Genomic DNA, 21,940 nt, shown 5'->3' with positions numbered 1-21,940 from the left:
TGTGTCTGGTGGTGTGTGTGTGTCTGGTGGTGTGTGTGTCTGGTAGTGTGTGTGTATCTGGTAGTGTGTGTATGTGTCTGGTAGTGTGTGTGTCTGTTAGTGTGTGTGTGTGTCTGGTAGTGTGTGTCTGGTAGTGTGTGTATGTGTCTGGTAGTGTGTGTATGTGTCTGGTAATGTGTGTCTGGTAGTGTGTGTATGTGTCTGGTAGTGTGTGTATGTGTCTGGTAGTGTGTGTATGTGTCTGGTAATGTGTGTCTGGTAGTGTGTATCTGGTAGTGTGTGTATCTGCAGTGTGTGTATGTGTCTGGTAGTGTGTGTGTGTCTGGTAGTGTGTGTGTGTGTGTGTCTGGTGAGTGTGTGTATGTGTCTGGTAGTGTGTGTGTGTTCAGGTAGTGTGTGTGTGTCTGGTAGTGTGTGTATGTGTCTGGTAGTGTGTGTGTCTGGTAGTGTGTGTGTGTGTGTGTCTGGTAGTGTGTATGTCTGGTAGTGTGTGTGTCTGGTAGTGTGTATGTGTCTGGTAGTGTGTGGGGTTCAGTAGTGTGTGTATCTTGGTAGTGTGTGTGTCTGGTAGTGGTGTGTCTGGTAGTATTCTGTATCTGGTAGTGTGTGTATGTGTCTGGTAGTGTGCGTGTCTGGTAGTGTGTGTATCTGGTAGTGTGTGTATGTGTCTGGTAGTGTGCGTGTCTGGTAGTGTGTGTATCTGGTAGTGTGTGTATGTGTCTGGTAGTGTGTGTGTCTGTTAGTGTGTGTGTGTGTGTCTGGTAGTGTGTGTGTAGAGGATGATGGCTCCTTCATGGACTGTATGTCTATCTCACACACACACACGCTGATAAAAAATAATTGCGTGTCATTCTCTCACTGGGGAAGAAGATATAATTTCTACACCGTTGCAGTGATGGGCGGTTTACCTGCTCTAGCTACTGTATGTCAGCATAAGGAATCCTCGCCTAGTAGACAGTTATTATCATTTGCCTGATTCTGGATTTTTAGATTTGTAAATAAGAGAAACAGATTGTATGATCACACAAGGCAGTTTATTTCACCTGAAGATTAAACACCCCACTGCACACCAAGCCAAATGGAAACTAACTTAACCTAACCAACCTCAAACTAACCTAACCTACTCTTAACTAAATTAACCTCCTCCCAGATGAAATAAGCTGGGGAGTGTAATCTTCGGATTATACGGTGTCTTTTATCGCCATGTTAGCCTATTGTTCTAGATGAAGTGAACCAGTTAGATGCATTACAATTAAGTATCGACCGTTGATGGATGACCATAAACTTATTAATATATTTTAAGGTCAGGATCCTTGTTTACAGAAAGTCCATAAATGACTTTGTGGTGTCCTCTTTCATCACCCCCCACCTCCTTCTCCTTCTCCTTCATCTTTCTTATTTTCTCCCCTCTTCTTTTTCTCTCTCCTTCACCTCCTCTTCCTTTTCTTCTTCATTACCCCATCCCCCTTTCTTTTTTCCCTCCTACATCATCATCACTCCCTCCTCCTCCTTCTCCTCCTCCTTAATCTTCCTTCTTCTCCTCCTTCATTGTTCCCTTTCTCTCCTCCTCCTCCACCAGTCCGTTTCTCCTTCAGTATCTTTATTATCTGTTCTTCCGCCCCCATTTCCACCCCTTCCTCTTCCTCCACCACCTTTGCAATGCCCTCTTTTCTAACCACCTTGTCCCCTCCCTCCCCTCACCAACCCCCTCCCCAGACCACCCTCCACCTCACACATCTTCTCCCCACCACCCTTCCCCCCCACCACATTCCTTCCCCCCCCACCACATCTCCCCTCACCACCCCTTCCCCCACCATATCTCCTCACCAACACCCACACCATCAGACCTGACATCCCATTATGCACCACCATCCCCACCACCACCACCATCCCCATCACCACCACCACCATCCCACCACCACACCATCACCGCCATCACCACCACTACCATCACCACCACCACCATCCCCACCACCACCATCACTGCCATCACCATCACCACCATCACCTCCATCTCCATCACCATCACCTCCGTCCCCATCACCACCACCACCCATCACCATCACTACCAACACTCATCCCCACCACTATCACCTCCATCCCCACCATCACCAACACCCCACCACCACCATCACCACCATCCCCGTCACTACAAACACCTCCCTCCCCACCACCATCACCACCATCCCCATCACTACCAACACCTCCATCACCATCACTTCCACCATCCCCATCACTACAAACACCTTCATCCCCATCACCACCAACACCTCCATCACCTCCATCCCCACCATTACTCCATCTCACAGTACAATATAATCACCAAACAGCTGACAAACATCAAGACTAGTTAACATCCAATTCAACCTCAATGTTCTCTCGGTACTTAACACAAGAAAAATTCACTTTCTAACACAAATTAATTATCAAACACAAAATAAATATACGTTAAAACTACCTACGTGTTGGTAGCGTGAAGAATGGTTAAGGCGCTGAGACGGATATTTAGAAAATATCTATACCTCTGTCACCATGTAACATATTTTATGTGTACCTAATTTAATGTAACATATTTTATGTAAAAAATTACTCTTATATTGTCTTTTCAATTATTTTCATTTATTTATTTATTTATTTATTTATTTATTTATTTATTCATTCTTGCTTCTTTCACTTTTTCTTTATTATCCAATTCTCTTTTCATCTGTGTTCGTTATACTCGTATACTTGTGAGATGAGGAAGGTATTTGTTTATGTTTGTGGTTATTCTGAGGGGTAGGAGTGTAGGCCTACAGTGGCCCCTCACACACCAGTAAGGGGAGGCTGGTCAGGGGAACTAAGATACAACACTTCAGAGGAGAAAATATGATATACTGTACTTATTATTTAGGACTAACTGTATTACTGCATAATATCAAAGACATGCATGACAATGTTTTAGTCAACACAATGGAATTGAGAACTAATCATAATGGTTCTTCCTTTATTAACGACGTTACTCAAACTGAACAGTTACACTTTCGAAACAATAACCTATCTTTCGAGCTAGCTACCCAGGGGTCATATGAATCACAATACATTTTGTGAAACGGATAGACCTAATAGGTACCCACATTATAGCCACCATATAAGGAGGTGACACCCAGGACACAACCACACTTACTCTGACCTAACACAGACTCCGCTTTTCAAACTGCGTCAGCCCACAAGGGACGCCACAACTTTCATGACGTCACGCCTCATAGGCTTTCTCATTGCTCGAAGACAGGCCTAAGGCCTTAATACTATTGGCTTGAAATTGGTGGGAACTCCCAGGTGGCGGGACACTCATGACATTGTCATAATAACTTCATCCCCATCACCACCAACACCTCCATCCCCATCACCACCAACACCTCCATCCCCATCACCACCAACACCTCCATCCCCATCACCACCAACACCTCCATCCCCATCACTACCAGCACCTCCATCCCCATCACTGCCAACACCTCCATCCCCATCACTACCAGCACCTCCATCCCCATCACCACCAAGACCTCCATCCCCATTGCCACCAACAACACCTTCCCATCACCACCAACACCTCCATCCCCATCACCACCCATCCCCATCACCACCAACACCTCCATCCCCATCACCACCAACACCTCCATCCCATCCCCATCACCACCAACACCTCCATCCCCATCATCATCAACACCTATCCCCATCACCACCAACACCTCCATCCCCATCACCACCAACACTCATCCCATCACCACCAACACCCATCCCCATCACCTGTCCCCATCACCACCAACACCTCCATCCCATCACCACCAACACCTCCATCACCTCCACATCACCACCAACACCTCCATCCATCACCACCACCACCACCTACCATACCACCTACATCTCCTCACACCACCACCACCACCACCCTACATCCCTCCACCACCACCACCCATCCCAACACCACCACCCACATCCCCACCACCACCACCACCACCACCCACATCCCCACCACCACCACTCCATCCCCACCACCACCACCACCTCCATCCCCACCACCACCATCACCACCTACATCCCCACCACCACCACCACCTCCATCCCCACCACCACCACCACTACCACCACCTACATCCCCACCACCACCACCTACATCCCCACCACCACCTCCGTCACCACCACCTCCGTCCCCACCACCACCACATACTGTAGCTCCAGCCTAATATTCTCTACCACCAGGTTGAATGTACTGGGAGCCAACACCAGCCCTACCACCGTCATCGGCACCGTCACCACCACCGACAGAGGATCCCCATCAGAGATGACCTCTACGACTCATGGGGGACCAACACCCGGGACAAACGTCAATGGGACCCTGAAGACAACGAGATAGAGAGCGGCTCCTGGGGCGACTGGTCAGGGCCTTCCCCTTGTTCCAGGTCTTGTGGTGGTGGCGTTACCTACCGCTCCAGATCCTGCACGTCTAAAAAGTCAGTTTTCACCATTATCTTATGTTAATTGTCACACATTCCATAATACAGTACTGTACAGTATACTGTATGTTCAAAATTATTTGTTTAGGTATGATAGTTTTTAATCAGTTCGACAATAACAAGTTAAGGTGTGTTTGTACACTTGCTCCCAAAAGTGTGAGACACAATGTGCAAGGATTTTTACAACCCTACCGAGGCAACAGAAGTCACAGTGTTCATTTTGAAATATATTGCACCCCTCCATAAAGATACCTTTTGGATCATGTCTTCAGTATAATGATCTTGTATATTCCACTATATAGTATATGTACTATAATCCCTAACTAGTTTGACTTAAGTATACTGACATACTCTACAGTTCGATAATCAAATATTAAATCAACCCATTTCAACAGTTCTCATGTAGATATGATTATGTGACCGTACAGACACACACACAAGTCTTCATCCAAAACACAGAAGCTTTTTTTTATACTGACTTTATTCATTTAACTGTGAGGTTTTTGTCTTGGTTCTTGTCTGTGTATAAAAAAATGTTCGATCATGTACAGTAGTCATTAACATCATGTTTCCCTCCCCCAGCCCTCAAGACTGCACCGGGAAGTCCAAGAAATATGAGTCATGCAACGTGGATGTCAGTACAGTATTGATTATTGTTGTTTCACTTTGTAAACTGTGTACAACTTGAGAATATGAGCTAGTATGTGTATATATTACTGCTTCTCAGCCTTTTCCTGTCACTCTCCATGATTGTCTGGCACCACTTACAGTATTATTCCCTCCCCTTTCTTTGGCATTTCTGTAAAAATATTATATAGTTATACTGTACTGTATATCTTTTCGGTAAAGGTGTAGATAACGGTTACCACCAGAAGTGCTTGTTGATTTTTTTTATTTTTGCTGTACTTATTGTTTTGATGATTTTAAGTATATTAAAAGAAACGACAACTTTCTATGATAATTTTAAGTATTTTTATTTTTTTAATTTACTCTATCCCGCTTCACAATTCTCCCCCTGGCACTTCCCTGTATTCCTCCTGGTAAATTTGCACTTCCACCTCCCACTCTGTTAGAAAGTAAAAAATATATTTTTCTAGTGTATTTGTGTATGTTTAGACCGAATATGACCTTCATTTCCGTCGGAAATTTACTTTTTTTTTTATCGATTTTTTTCGTGGGACTTTAAAAAAAATGGCTAAGCGAATAAAAAATACACTAAAACACACTAGAAAAACAAAAAAACCTAACCTAACCTAACTGACTCACCATATGATGGAATCACCTATTTCTTACCTAATTGGGCTGGTTCTTGTTCGTCATTGGATTCTGAGATTCTTACACAACGCCACATATGTTGTTTCTTGCGATATTTACATTCAGTCTTGCACTTATGACACTTTGCTGAAGTTGGAAGAACACCATGCTATCGAAAAAATGCTATAGTTTCTTCGTTTATTCCCCCAAAACTCTCAGTCAGCTCCATATAATTGAAGTGACACCCATCGCAGACTTCCATGGTCGGAAATGAAGTTGAATTTCAAAATAAGAGACCCAAAATAAAAATTGATTTTGATTGGGCCAATAATACCGCAAATTAAACCACAAATCATTTTAATTGGTTGCAAAAAAAAAGCTTTTGATTGGTCGCGTGACGTGTACGGTAACGCATGTGCGTGATGATTAATCAAGGAGACACACAGGAGACATGCAGTGTGAGAGGTGAGGTAGGTGATAATGGCAGAAGATTAATGGAAGAAAATAGAGAATATTTTGGATATGCTATCTCCGTTATTATACATTTGCGACTGTAATGTAATAGATGAAAATGATCTTATAATTAGACGTCTTATTAGAATATGATAATAGATTAGTGGTAGGAATTTGGAATGTTTAAATGCAAAAATACCTTTCTCCTCATTATTGCTGATGTATATCAACCTCAATATTAAGGTAAGTTGTTTAACACATAAATTAACACATTAATGCATAGAACCTAATAGAACCTGACCTATGGGTATGTTAGGTCAGGTTCTTTGCATTGTTTCTATTTTTGTGTTCAATATCATGATATTAGTTTGTAGAAAAAATTTCTACTAATTCGGACAATTCCTTCTGGTGGTCACCCTCTTCTATACCTTTGCCATCTTTTCTTCATAAGTGATTGTTTCTAAAATTCTTTAGTTTTTATGTATTATATTCATTTACTTATACTGTATTGTACATTTACCCAGTATGTTCGTTTTTTATTTTATGTGTTGTTGGTAATGTAATGTACAGTGGTACTGGTTAATCACTTGGTTTTCATTGTGTCCTGGGTTCAATCCTTGGCGTAACTTATATATAAGACAAAACAATCATCAGTTGTACAGTACTGTATATAACCACCATTTCTTCTTAGTATATTAGGGACAAAATTCACAATCAACTATAGTTAGGTGTAGCTTTGATTTACTCAGGACCGGTGTATTTTAACCATGTTTACCGGTAGTTTACATCAAGTGTTAAGATTTTCTAATGTTCAGTACTATTTGCCACAAATGCACAATACAGTACAGTAATTACTCTCAATTTCACAAAAGTGTGTATTAGCTGTAATTAATGATATTATAATACAGTACAGTATGTTATAGCCCTTTTTAACTGCTTTATTCAAGACAGACGATTTTTAACCATACTACTATAGGCTTCAAGTACTGTACCATTGTACAGTACAATAGATACAGCACAGTACAGCACTCCACAGACATGCTTTAGCCGTCCTTCATCAAAAAGGAAAACTAAATCTCTTATAGCTTTTCACTGTTGATGAACTAGTGTACATAATTGCTAAACTTGTTACATGCTTTAAGCTCATAGTTGTTGAAGCACAGTAATATAACATGAAAAATATCTCATAAAAGTATTTGCTATCTGCATTTATTCTTAAATAGGAGCATAATTAGCTAAGTAGCCCACAAGAGTACATGCAACTCAATTTAAAAACAATGACTCACTTAATCTTGCAAGTTTGCATCGTGTCTCAATTGACCTATATTTCAGGGGTCATAATTCCTGCCCACTTACCATGCAATTCGCTAAGAGAGTGTGCCAGGAATGACAATGTCATGTTGCAAGGTAGTGTGTCTTGGTATCACGTAATTATATTTTTGGGACTCAATTTATGGTAGTGGTGTCAGGTCATGGTAGTGTCAGGGTGGTACCAGTAATAGTGTCACTTAATCAGCCTCTGCCTTCCCCACAGCCATGTCCAGAAGGCTCCAAGGATTTCCGTGCTGAGCAGTGCCAGAGATACAACAGTGTCCCCTTTGAGGGCAAGTATTACAGGTGAGAGTTTAGAGCTGGAGTGACCATACAGGAAGTTAATATTGACTACATACAGTACTAAGGTGGCGACATACAGCACTACAGTGGCCACATAAAAGACTTGTGTTAACATACAAGGCTACAGTGGTCACATACAGGGCTTAAATGGTCTGATTACAAATTGTAATGACTTTTTAAAGCTCGGTACATTATATGGAGGTAAGGTGGGAGAGTTGCCTCTAAATAAGGTACAGTACAGTGAAGCGTGAAAGAGATAGATGAATTGGCTAACGCTGTACGGTGTACATACAGTACAGCCCTAACTAATGGCAAGAACATACGTTCTCAGTATCACTGGTACTTTTGACAAGACATTTATTTTAATGGTGCAGAATACCATATACAGCAGGGGTGGGCAATTATTTTTGATGGAGGGCCACTTCATGAATGGTGGCACACTTTGCGGGCCACCCACTTAATGTAGATGCAAATGTATTATATTAACACAAAGTTAAGCCTTGTATTTGTAAATACAAATGCAGTGGCAGGCCACAAAAATAATTTGGCGGGCCAAATGTGGCCCGCGGGCCGTACTTTGCCCACCCCTGATATACAGTATACTGTATAGGGTATTAAAAAATAATTTATTCCTATTGTACTTGTTGAGCAGAAAACTGAATTGGCATGGGTGCTTGTGTCCAATTTTGTGAACATGACACTGCAAAGAAAAAGGCTGTTTATTCTATCAGAATTTGACAGTGCAGTATTGTATTTAAATATCATAACATCTCAGCTAGTTCAGTAATCACTCATCATTACTTTCAATTATTGTACAGAGTTAATGCCCATTTGAGCATTGCTGTGAGATGGCAAGTATCTGCCCCCCTTTTACAGCAAATAGTTTTACAGTATGTATTGTTTAAGATGCCATGCAGCAGCGGCAGATCCAGGAATATCAAAGGGGGGGATCCAAGAAGTTGTGGGTGGGGAACATTGCGAGCACAGCGAGCCTACCCAGCTGGGGGGGATTTGGGGAGTGCTGTAAGCTTCCCCCTCCAGAAGTTATTTTGGAATCTGACCAATATAATGGGTATTTTGAGGCCATTTTGAAGCCATGTGCACTTGATATTAGGAGATATTCTGAGGTCAATAGTAATTACTTTTTACTATACAAAAATGCCTGAGTACTGTACAATACTTCATTAAGAAAAGGTATTGGAATTTTCTGATGAAAAGAGGAGGTTTGGACTCCAAGGACCCTCCCCCCCCTGGATCTGCCCCTGTACAGTACATATAAAATTCTTTTCACCTTAACAAAAAAGTTCTTAATGATTCAGTCAAGTTGTGGAGGTGATACAATACTGCATTTAACAAGAGTTAATCAATTACTGTATATGTTAAGTTTATCATTTAAATTTCCACATAAATAATTATAATCAAGGTGATAACTGTTAAATGGAAGAATTATCCACACACCGAGAAAGGTTTAACAGAAGGCAGTGTATCATGTATACCTAAATTAAAGTGCAGGGATATAATATGTTTTAATCACTAATTAAATCAACAAGCAGCAGTTACCTGTATGGGTACTAGGAACCAAGGAGTCAGTGAGAGTTTGGTAGTGTAATTTTGATAAAGTTTAAAGAATACATAAATATTTAATCATAATACTTATATGATACTCAGTAAGAAACACACACACACACACACACACACACACACACACACTCACACACAATAAAATATTGAAAAAAATCATATCTTTTTAATGACAAAAAAATGCAGCTTACATTACCTGCAAAATCTCCACCCAGCTTATTTCACCTAAAGATTAACCATCCTAATGCAAACCTATCCTATCCTATCCTAAGCTGACCAGATCCCTCCAAATAGTGCTAGGATGGTTAATCTTTTGGTGAAATAAACTGGGGTGGAGATTCTTCAGGTTTTCCAAAAATGCAAACACCACCACAGAGTATATGACTGGGTTCTCCAGAATTATCCACGAGATATATTGAGTTTTGTTGTTAGTCTTTGATACTTAAAGGTTATTGTGATTTGTAACTGGTATGCATTAAAATTCTGCACCTTATTTTGCTCTGAATGTGAAAAATTGCATATAAAACAGTTTATATAAAAAAAGCATGTCCCAGTATCCTTCGCAATTCAACCACTGTTAATGAAGAAAGTGTTTATATTCTTGTAAGTGTTTGTTTCATTCATCATATTCATCATGTGGATAAATAACTTTGGTATTCATCATATTAACATGAGTCTCTTAAAAATTCAGTTTTGGTTACAGGTACAGTACTGTAAATTAAGATCATGTTCTAAATAATCTGCTATTTTATCAGTAAGAACTTGTTTTTATAGATGTACAGTAGTACTTGATAATAACAGGTAACTTGAGGTTTGGAAATTGGTGAATTTACTCCATTGGTTATGGGTGTGATGGAGTGGTGGTTATAACTATGATGTTGGGGTGTTACAGTTGGGTGCCTTACCTGGATGATCCTCAGAGGTGTGAACTCAACTGTCAGCCAGAGGGACAGAGGTATTGCTAGTTTTCATATATTTACACACACATTGGAATGAAGGTGCAGTAATGGCATGTTTTGGCTATGTGGGTGCAGCATGGATATCTCCAGTACCCTGTACAATGGAAACTGACCTATGGTAGAAAAAATCATCAACTGATGACCACTGCTGGGTACTGGTGCTTGGGCCTTTTTGCAGATTTTATGAAGACATCACAATGCATGCAATATAATAACAGTAATTATATCTCTGCAGGTACCTACAAGAATGTTATAACCAGGATGTATTACATCATTGAGAGCCTAATCACTAACTTTTCAACAAATACTGTACATTAATAATGATCATAGAACTTTTAAGTTTGCAGCCAGAGTATATCCATCACAGAAACTTTCAGCAAATGTGTGCAGGATCCAGCCTTATATTGTATTGTTGTTCCAGTTAAATTTATAAATGTGACCTATAGTTATTTAATATTTAAATCTGAAGAAAATAACAATACGTATTTCTGAGGTATCTCGTGGTTTTACACAATTAATAAATAACTGAAGTTGGTTAAGTTCCACTACTGATAGGCCTGGTTAAACATTACATTTGCATGAATCTCTCTTGTCTATTATTATTATTACCGGGAAATTGAATCTAATGCAATAGTTGTATGGGTTGGCAGTTCTTTTAATTAATTTATTTATGTATTTAAATCACAAGACTTACCAAAGTGTTGGAACTACTGTATACAAAAGTTGACTGTGAAAAAAGTTAAAATGGATCCTATATACTTTGCCTGTTAGAGTAGAGTTAAACAGAAGAGTGAATGAACTCATGAAGCTACTGGTTTAATTCTCTGAGGAACCAGTTCATGTACAGTACTGTATATTTATTAATAGTAGAGATAGAGGTGTGAATATTTTGTTAGGGTTATTCATTGGATCAACATGGCATAAAACTAACCAGCCCTAACTTTGGTAATACAATACAGTATTATACAGTACGAGTACAGTACTGTAGAGGTAATGGGGATAGTGCCTTTTCAAATTAGTATATTATTGATACTGCACAAAAGTGTTGAAGCCTTTTCTTAAAGATTTATGAGGAAATGATAAAAAATTTTCAAGATTCATATCAAGTGATTATTAGACCAATGAATGTTTGATCTTCATCATGTTATTGTAATGATCCAATATAATCACCTGATAATCATACTCGGCTAACAGTGCATAAAAAAGGGCACCTGTGTTACCAATCAGCACAGACATGCTCAGTGACCAAGAAGAAGAATCAGTCTAAACATCTCGTGAGATTTTGTGAATGGTAGCAAAGACAGTTTGGATGGTTTAATTATATTAGGGTAGATCATATTAGATTAGGAATGATTAATCATACAGTATAATAATGCTTTAGTCCCAAAACCATTGGAAGACTCTGCATAAAGAACTTCTGTCTCATTGTGTATACATTTACTCCTGGCATTTCCTAACAAAGACTTTTTTATTCTTTGTGACAAAACATCAGGAGTAAAGTTGTCTCTCTGACCTTGTCTTTCCTTTGGTATGGGCACCACCTAATCATTTGTCCAAATAAATTTACATTTTGTTTAACCAAAAGAAGAGTTTTAGTGTTATGTCCCCCAAGGTTAACACTGTACAGTATACTACATGTTCCTTGGTTAAGACAACAGGATTCTTGTGGGCTGGTTCAATTTTACATCTTTTGTTTATTAACAGTTTACATTACTACCAAAACTTTTATACTCCCATTCTAAACAAATAACAGGATGTACAAATATTATAGTACTATACAGTGTATACAGTACATAGGTCTATCCATCCATCTGGATGTTTTTTTATTTTTGTTCAGATGCTTACTTTCAGGGAAATAGTTACAGTAGTACAGTACAGGCAGTCCCCGAGTTATGAATGGCTGACTTACGTTCACCCGCACTTACGAACGAGATCCCAATATATTTCATCACAATAATCTGTAAATAAAATCCCATTTTTTACATTAATTTCATAATTCCATATTGTTTAACATCACTTTATTTACATTATTTGTTATGTATGGGATATTATTGTTGTTTTGTATGGGCAAAGTTGTGCTTTAACCTTACCAAAACTATGGAATTAACACTGTTCCGACTTACGAACAAGTCGTCTTACAAACAGTGTCCAGGAACATTACCTGTTTGTATCTCAGGGAGTGCCTGTATTTAATGAAACTTACCTTGAATATATATTTTCATTAGACAATATACAGAACACTGAGTTGGAGGCTCTATCAAAAGTCAAGCTCACAGCTATAGGTTAAGAAACAGATTTGCCTGCTACAACTGCCTACTGTAGCACAGTACATTTACAGTCAACCAAAGATGCATTGACCCCACCCAGGCTCTTGTATTCACAATTTTACCTTGCAATACTTGGTGAAGTAAGGCAGTACAGTATGTAATTGTGATAAGTGGATCTATTTTCGACTATCACTTTCAGGATAAATATTCAACAATCCAAAGGTCGCATTTTTATAATAATAAACTAATTATTGTTATTTAAATCATGAGAAGTTTCCAAATGTTTGTATATTTGCTTAAATAATGAAATAAAAATTGATGTGAGAATCTTGTGGCAGCCCTGGTTGTAGTGGATTTGTCAATTCATAAATACTATCGGTATCCGTCATTAAGCGATCATTCACTTTGATAATTCGATTTAGCGATTTAAAATTTCAAACACCCCTGTTTATTTAACGATGTGCAATTGTTCTGTTTAGCGATATTCTGCTCACGGAAAAATTCAGGAGGGAAGTCGAAAAAATGGAGATTCTTTGCTCCAGTGGGCATCTCTACTGAGCGGGCGCTGTGGGTGTACAGTATATGGGTGGGTGTGGGCGTGATGAGAACATGATGAGCAATAGCGTAAAAGTAGCGGCAGGTTGGATGGACGGGCAGAAGAGGAGGATTGACGGCATAGCGGCGAGACACCTTAGGCAGGTGGGGAGGGAGCCAAGTAGAGGTCATGTGTATGTGTGTGTGCTCCCTGCCTGCCTCTACCACCACCACCATCATTGCCGATAACATAGTCACATGCCTATCCTAAAAATTGCCCCAGTGAATAATATCTACCTATTTGAGTAAAATAAATAGTAAAATAGGTGTAGAATGTAAGGTATTTTATGTCACTGATGTCTGAAACTCACCACGCATGTTTGCTGTGCCACAGAGGCCTCTCTCTGAGTCACACTCCATTTACAATTGCCATATGTAAGTAAATAAAAAAAATAGAATTCCATTTTTCTATTCACCTACCAATCCAGTATTATATAAGCACGAGTCTAATGTTAAAAAAAGGTGGAAAGAACAAAATAAAGTGGTATAAAATAAATGCCGAGTGTGATATATCTCCTGGTTCACTTTGAGATCGTGGCAATTTTGGATTTTCAAGACTTGCACTAAGCCACTTGGAAACGGAGCTGCTATATAAGATACTAAATATGAATCAGCAAACCTGACTTTTAGAAATGATTTTAGAAATCATTATCTAGCTTTTGCAGCAAAAAACAGAAATAAATTTTGGGGTAACCAGAGGTTGTACATATCTAGATTTATTACCGTATATAGAAATCACGTACTGTAGGGGTATGCTACCAGCCCGCCACCTAAGAACCCAGGCCATTAATACATTAGTGTTTACCTTGCCTTTGAACATTGCGATCTGTGCATTACTATATTGCTCTGTGTATTATTATCGATTGCTTTGCATCGTTCCTATTGCTGTGCATCGTTCCTATTGCTGTGCATCGCTGTTATTTTTGTGATTTTGGCATGTTATTGATTACTGTACACACTGTTCATTACCTTATATTGTTGTAATATTGCATACTAAAGTGATGCCCCTCCCTCTCTCTCTCTCCGCTCTTTTTGGGTAACAGGCAGACCAGGTAAGAACTGTTTACTGTATTCCCTTTATGTTTTTTATCTTATGATTTTTTTTTTTTATCATATTCGCCACTTATCAGCTTACTAGCTGTTTGGGCGGTTTATCCAGTGTTAGTACAGGAGGAAACCGGGGGGACCGGGAAACCTGTGGTGTTTGGTTGGGTCACACTGGATAACACCCTTCTCACGTGTGTCCAGGCCAAGGCTCGAACCCTTGACATATTGGTGACAGTTATGCGCGTTACCGCTGTACCATCAACACATTTTGTATGAGCAAATGTGTATGCATGTAACAAAGTATAGTATAAGAAAATGGAGAAAATTTTGCATATCTACCCAAAATTGCGAGTTGAGCAACAACAGCTCACAGCTCAGCTTCACACACTCTTGAGTGCTACTGGGTGGCAAGTCGGTTCAGTCGGCGACTCAGCTACACAATAACGTGCCATCTCCATGGATATTATTCCTCGTTATCCTTTGTTCAAGATATTATTTCTGATTTCTCTCCGTTCAGTGTTCAAATCACTTAGCGATCTGTTTTCAGGAATGCATCCTGATCTCTAAACAATGCATCCCTGTATACTGTACTGTAATTTCTTCATTATTTAAGGAAATACATGCACATTTAGAAAAACAGTAAAACCTCGATTAACCGACCCTCGATTAACCGACTCGGATTAACCGTCAATCCCGGACGCCTAATGTTTTTTTATTTTTATTTATTTTTTTTATTTTTTTTTTACGGGGATTAGCCCACCCGGGCACAGGTCACTGACCCACATCGGGGCCGGGGGGGGCGATAATGTAATAATATTAATAATGATAATAATAATAAAAATAGTAATACATAAAGAACCATAAAGAAATGCAAAAATGAAAAAAAAATCAAGAGTGAGAAACAATGTACAGGTAGTTCTGCTATAACGCGATAATTGTGTTCTTGTAAAATATCGTGTTATAGAAAATCGCATAATAGAAATAACAGGGCTTATGGAGAAAATAGGGTTAGGTGCAGATTACTCGAAATCGAAAAAATTTAGTAGTTAGCCTAACACAAAGGATAGCACAGTCTAAATAAATGTTACATTCATATCTAATAATGAAATCATACAGTAAATGTAACACTTTACTTGATGGGGGAGAAGGGTGATTTTGAGGTTGATAAAATCGAGCTTCTCTTCATGTGTTATATCCTTTCTTTTATGATCATCACCGGGAATTCTATCACCAAAACGCTTCTTGTTCATATTCTTCTTTACTATACAGTGACCCCTCGTTTAACGAACACCTCGGTTAACGTAATTTCGATTAATGAACTGCCTTCCATAAGGATCTTCAATTCGGTTAACGAAAAAAAATTCGGTTAACGAAGTTCTTACGAACCGACCTCAACATGTTTTCGCTTGCACTGACCGGGCAACCAGCTTTAGTATCAGTCCGCCAATACATTAATCGGTTCTAGGGCTTAAATTCCTTACTATTTTAGTAAATATCAAGAAGTTTATACTATTCAATAATTTTGAAAGTTTAATATTCAATTTTTTAGTCATTTTAACAATTATTGAACATAACTGAAGGTAAAGTGACTAGTTTAATGCGCGGCATCCAGCCTCTTAACACAGCAAACAGGAGTTAGTCTCTCTCTGTTTTCACTGGAGGTAACATCTTGCTTGAGACTCTCTTCAACTAAACGCTTTTTTCTGTGTTTCCAAGCAAATTATTGGTCATTTTGAAATATATTTTACATATTGACAATATATAATGCAGTGCAGTGTTGATTTAAAGAAAATAATCTTGAATTACACCAAGAGAGCTAAAATTTTATGGGTGAAATGGTGCCATGGGGTGACTTCTCTTCCACCCCAATGCCTTCTCTTCTTCCTTCTCCTCCACCCCCATTCTAAATCCCATCATCATCATCATCATCCAGGAGCCTTCTACATACACACCTCAAAATAAGTGAACTTTTCTACCATTTTTGTTGAATTTAGGAAATTTTCGGTGAGCTGGAACCAATTACCCAAAAACCCATTGAAACAATGGTTTCGGTTAACGAACTTTTCGGTTAACGAACGACCTTCTGGAACGGATTGAGTTCGTTAACGGAGGTCACTGGTTAATACTACTAACGAACGGAATATTCCTATAACGAACGGTTTTACCTATAAAATTGAGAATGCTATAACGAACGAAACTCCTACAACGAACATTATTTAAATTTTTTTTTTTTTTTCTAATTTATTGTTTTTTTATTACAAATATTAATGATATTCTTTATTTCAGGGGTTTAGATGCATATTTATGCACTTTTTTACAATTTTTACAATTTTATATTATATTTTTCAGTGTTAAGTGGTTGTATTTGGGGGCCTGGAACGGATTAATCCTATAACGAACGAATGCTATAACGAACAAGGTTCTAGAACCAATTAGATTCGTTATAGCATACCCCACTCTACCACAAAATTGGAGAAATAGTAAGCAAAAATCGCGTTATATCAAACAAGCGTTCGCGTTATACAAATATCGTTCCTAATTCATAAATCGCGTTAGAGCAAATTCGCATTATCAAAACTCGCGTTATAGCAGAACTCACTGTTCCTGTATGTATGTTGTGTTGTCAATAGTAAGAGAAACAATTGAGACCCTGCAATTGTGTGTAAATGAGGCAGAAAGTCAGATCAGCAACCTGAGACTTGGTCACAATTTTTGTGATAACATGTTCTTTGACTTTTCCATTTTTTATTCACGGTTTCTGTGCTGGTTCATATTTATTTACTAAAGTGGGTAATGTTTTAAAGCAAATTCTATTGAAACATGAATGGCAAATGAACAAAAATGAATAGAGGGACTAAAATGAGGTAGGTTAGGGAAAGGTACTTTGAAAATGTATGTTTTATTTCCATAGACTTTATGTACTACTGTACAGTATTAACCGACCTTTTGGATTATCCGTCAGCCCCTTCCCTCCATAATTATGCAGTCGGTTAATCGAGGTTTTACTGAATTTAATGATCTTAGCTAACAATGAATAGTTAATTATTATAAAAATGTTACCTTTGGATTATTTAATATTTACCCTAACGGTAATACAGTGGTCCTTCGGTTAACGAACTGTTCGATTAACGAAATTTCGGTTAACAAATTACCTCCCATAAGGATCTTCAATTCGGTTAACGAACAAAACTTCGATTAACGAAATCCTTACAAAAAACACGTTTTGTTGTGAGCATCACCTGATCAGTTGATGGGCTAGTCTGCCAATTCTTTATCTGTTCTATGTTTACATTCGTTTTCAGTGGAGTAAATATCAAGGAAGTTGTGCTCTTTAATATTTTTGCATTTTTTATATTAAAATTATGAGTCATTTTAAAATTTAGTTAACATATTGATAATATATGCAGTACAAGGAACTAGTTTTTTGTGCGCCCATCAGCCGCTTGACTCGGTCACCAGGCGTTAGTTTGGCTTTGTTGACAGTGGAGTGAACATCGATTTTGTTGGTATCTTGAATATTTTTGCACTTTTACATTAAAATTATTGGTCATTCTGAAATTTAGTTAACATATTGATAATATATAGTGCAGTGCAGTGTTGATTTAAATAAAATAATCTTGAATTACACCTAGTGAACTTAAAATTTTATTGGTGAAATTACTGCATCAAGCATGGGTCCCCTGAAAGGTGATTTCTCCTCCATCCCCACTTCCTTCTCTTCTCCCTTCTCCTCCACCCCCACTTCTAATTCCCATCATCATCATCATCAACCAGGAGCCTTCTACATACACACCTCAAAGTAAGTGTATTTTAATGCATTTTTTTTTTACTTTGTATGTACTTTTCTATGAGCAGGAACCAATTACCCATTGAAACAATGGATTCGGTTAACAAAATTTTCGGTTAACAAACGACTCTGTGGAACGAATTGTGTTTGTTAACCAAGGGACCACTGTACAGCCATAAATAGATCCACCGATCACATTCACCATTACATACAACCTTACTTCACCAAGCATTGCCAGGTAAATTTGTGAGTACGAGAGCCAGGGTGGGGTCGATGCATCTTTGGTTGACTGTAACAAATATAGGCAGATTTTGATGGAACTTGGATGTAAATCAAGGTCTCAGAAAAGTTTGTTAATCAGTACTGTACTGTATTTTACCTTCATATTTTGGGGCGATACACCATTTGTTTTCAATCTGGGAGGAGACTGTAGCGTGTTTGGTCAACTTGATACCTTTTGGCGAGTCTTAAGATCTACACTAAAGAACTTATTTATAAACTTAATAAACACCACCCATACAAGTATCAAAGATTTACCCAAATTTATTTTTTGTTTAACATTTAGACAATTGTAATTGAGATGAGACGCTCTATACTGTATATACTATACAGTACAGTATACTGTATATCGGGCAACCATATTTATGCCAAGACAACGCAGCGGGAGATCGCACAGAGATATAATTTGGTGTGTCAGCAATGCATGATCATTATAGTTGGCCTGTTTAAGGAAAAAGCATGATGGGTGTAAAGGACTGATATTGTGCAGTGAATGAAATAACAAAACCATGAATAATGAAATATGCTTCTTTTAGTAATTCTGGCATAATGGATCTTTCTTGTGTAAATAGAATATAAACTTGAGGAGAACAACCTGTGTCATGTATTTGATGAAATAGAAAATGGTGCTGCATCACAGTTTACTAAATATAATTTGTGTTTTCAACAGCTGGGTTCCACATCTTAAAGCTCCACGAAAATGTGAATTAAACTGTCAACCTGAGGGGGAAAGATTTTACTATCGTCATGCACTCAAGGTTGTGGATGGAACACGCTGTGACAGTGAAAGTCGAGACATCTGTGTTGATGGCAAGTGTATGGTAAGCATTATAAGGTCTTTTTTTTCATATCTTATTAAATATAGATTAACCCTTTTGCTGGCCACTTCCCCAGTCCAAATCTCGCCCATAGACTGGCCAATGGCACTTTCTGAATAGAAAGCAGGGAAATCACTATACAGTAAACCTTCTAGTTTGGCAACTTTCTGTTTGCCGAATTCAAAGTTGGTGGTAAAAATTCAAAGTACCTAGCCCTCCATTATGGCGACCAAACCATCACCTTTGGTGAGAGTTTAAATTTAAATGCAATCACAACTAATAATTGTAGAATAATAAGTGCAAGATGTGAGTAAGGCGCGTGGACCGGACGGAATACCCTCTCGTGTTCAGAAGGAGTCTGCTGAAACTCTGGCCCCTGCGCTTGCTCGCCTCTTTTGCCTCTGCCTAAAAACCCAAACTTTTCCTTCTTCTTGGAAGCATGCCTTGGTTCAGCCCATCCCGAAGAAGGGTGACCATTCTAATCCCTCTAACTATCGCCCCATTGACCTAACTTCATCCCTTTCTAAGATTTTTGAAACTATCTTGAACTCTCATTTTCTCCGTCACCTTGAACGCCTTTCTCTTTTGTTGGATCACCAGTATGGCTTTTGCCAGGCGAGATCTGCTGGTGATCTGCTCTCCTATTGCACCCATCTTTGGTCATCCTCTCTTAGGGATTATGGGGAAACTTTCGTCATGGCCCTCGACATCTCCAAAGCATTTGACAGGGTATGGCACAAGTCTTTGCTTTCTAAACTTCCCTCTTATGGTTTCTCTCGCCCACTTTGTTTTCTAATCTCTAGCTTCCTTGAGAACCGATCCATGGCAGCTGTTGTCGGGAGATCGATCTCTCGCTATTTCTTCCAATAGTGGCGTCCCACAGGGTTCTGTTCTTTCACCTACTCTCTTTCTTCTTTTTATCAATGATTTTCTTCACACTACAACTAATTCTATCCATTCTTATGCTGATGATCCTACTCTTTACTCTTCTTCACATTTTCCCCTTTCTCCTACCTCTCAAACTAGATCTGTTTCTAAAGTTGATATCATTACATCTATCAATGCGGATCTGTGCAGCATCTCTGAATGGGGAGGTAGAAACTTGGTTAAATTCAATAGTAATAAAACTCAGTATTTACCAATTACACTTTCTAAATTAGATGATCTCCCACCAATTACATTTTAGGATGCTATCATTCTGCCAAATTCTGAAATAAATATGCTAGGCCTCACCATTTCCTCCAATATGTCCTGGAAATCACACATCCTTAACATAGCTAAAGCTGCCTCCTGAAAGTTGGGAATGCTGTACAGATGCCGTAGCTACTTCACTCCTGAGCAGTTGCTTCAAGTGTATAAGGAATTCATATGTTCTTACTTGGAGTACTGCTCTCATATCTGGGGTGGCACTTCTTATGTCCAACTGTGAGATAGGGTGGAATCAAAGGCATTTCGTCTGATTTTCCCATTTATAACTTCCAAATGATACAAATTCTGCCTTTATTGACCTGATTGTGCTTTCCTGAAACTAGTTTTTAGGCCTTCCTCAAGTAATTTAATCACACACTGCTTATCCTGCATCGAGTACTTGGTAAACTTAACCCCTTTATGATAGTCCCGCTTCTCCTTCTTCTTATTTGGTTGCTTAGGTGGGTCTGTCCCACCCCCACCAGCACCAGTAGGACTCCCAGTAGAGGTAGAGGCCATTATCTTGACTTGACAGGTGGTAGCACCACCCAAAAAAGTACACACTAAGAGCCCGGGCGGTCGCTAGGATGGCGCTGGCTACAACGCAATAGTAGCGTTCTTGTAAACCTCTTTTACGTTCACCACCAGCAATTTGATCACCAGAACGCTTCTTGGAAACATTCTTCTTACCTTGTCTTTCCATATTCATCGCTAACACAACAGAATTGAAGTATGCAGCGAAAATCACGGAGCAATCGACAGAAACCGCGCGATTCAACTGATCATGTGATGTAAACAGAGAGCGCTGGTGTAAACGATTATTAGTCTTCACTGTGAAACATTCTTTTTACTTATTCTTTTCATACAGTATTTATGGGTAACAGCTAAATTTGCAAAAAAAAAAAAACGAAATTTACAGAGTACCTCACAAAAATCACTTCACAAACAAAAGACACGAATCAATTGAACATGTGATGTCAAACGTGAACTGTAAACATTGCATAACCCCGCGCCGCGCTTAAAACGTTGAAGATGGAATCAAAACATTGAGGATGGAATCGTGCCATAGCCAACATTCGTATGCAAAAGTTTGCGTTTTACAAACAGCGTTCCCCTATTCATCAATCGCTTTACATCCAATTCGCATTGACAAAACACGCGATGTAGCAGAAATGACTGTAACTGGTATGAGGACTGTGACGTTGGCCAGCATTCAACTGACTGGATCTCAGGTTCAGCTGGCTGGATCTCGCGGTCAGCTGACTGGATCTCACGTTCAGCTGGCTGGATCTCGCATTCAGCTGGCTGGATCTCAGGTTCAGCTCACTGGATCTCGCGGTCAGCTGGCTGGATCTCATATTCAGCTGACTGGATCTCACGGTCAGCTGGCTGGATCTCTCGTTCAGCCGGCTGGATCTCGCATTCAGCCGGCTGGATCTCACGTTCAGCTGGCTGGATCTCACGCTCAGCTGGCTGAATCTCGCGTTCAGCTGGCTGGATCTCAGGTTCAGCTGACTGGATCTCGCGGTCAGCTGGCTGGATCTCGCGTTCAGCTGGCTGGATCTCACGTTCAGCTGGCTGGATCTCACGTTCAGCTGGCTGGATCTCT

General features: G+C 39.3%; 1 protein-coding gene across 10 annotated transcripts in view; it reads left to right on the top strand.

Annotated features, from left to right (window-relative positions):
- LOC121876639 (papilin-like) overlaps window positions 1-21,940 on the top strand; it is a 267,725-nt gene that overhangs the window by 35,320 nt on the left and 210,465 nt on the right. For 9 of the 10 annotated variants that reach the window (XM_042381926.1, XM_042381924.1, XM_042381930.1 and 6 more), the window contains exons 3-7: window positions 4,237-4,487; window positions 5,073-5,124; window positions 7,732-7,814; window positions 10,285-10,347; window positions 18,996-19,146. In XM_042381926.1, coding sequence (XP_042237860.1) covers window positions 4,237-4,487; window positions 5,073-5,124; window positions 7,732-7,814; window positions 10,285-10,347; window positions 18,996-19,146 — 600 coding nt within the window. The remainder of the gene's footprint in view (window positions 1-4,236; window positions 4,488-5,072; window positions 5,125-7,731; window positions 7,815-10,284; window positions 10,348-18,995; window positions 19,147-21,940) is intronic. The other variant, XM_042381925.1, reaches the window with a different exon arrangement.

Source organism: Homarus americanus, unplaced genomic scaffold (assembly GCF_018991925.1).
Source record: "Homarus americanus isolate GMGI-L3 unplaced genomic scaffold, GMGI_Hamer_2.0 scaffold28, whole genome shotgun sequence".
Taxonomy (NCBI): Eukaryota; Metazoa; Arthropoda; class Malacostraca; order Decapoda; family Nephropidae; genus Homarus; species Homarus americanus.
This window is presented reverse-complemented; position numbering and strand designations above follow the sequence as displayed.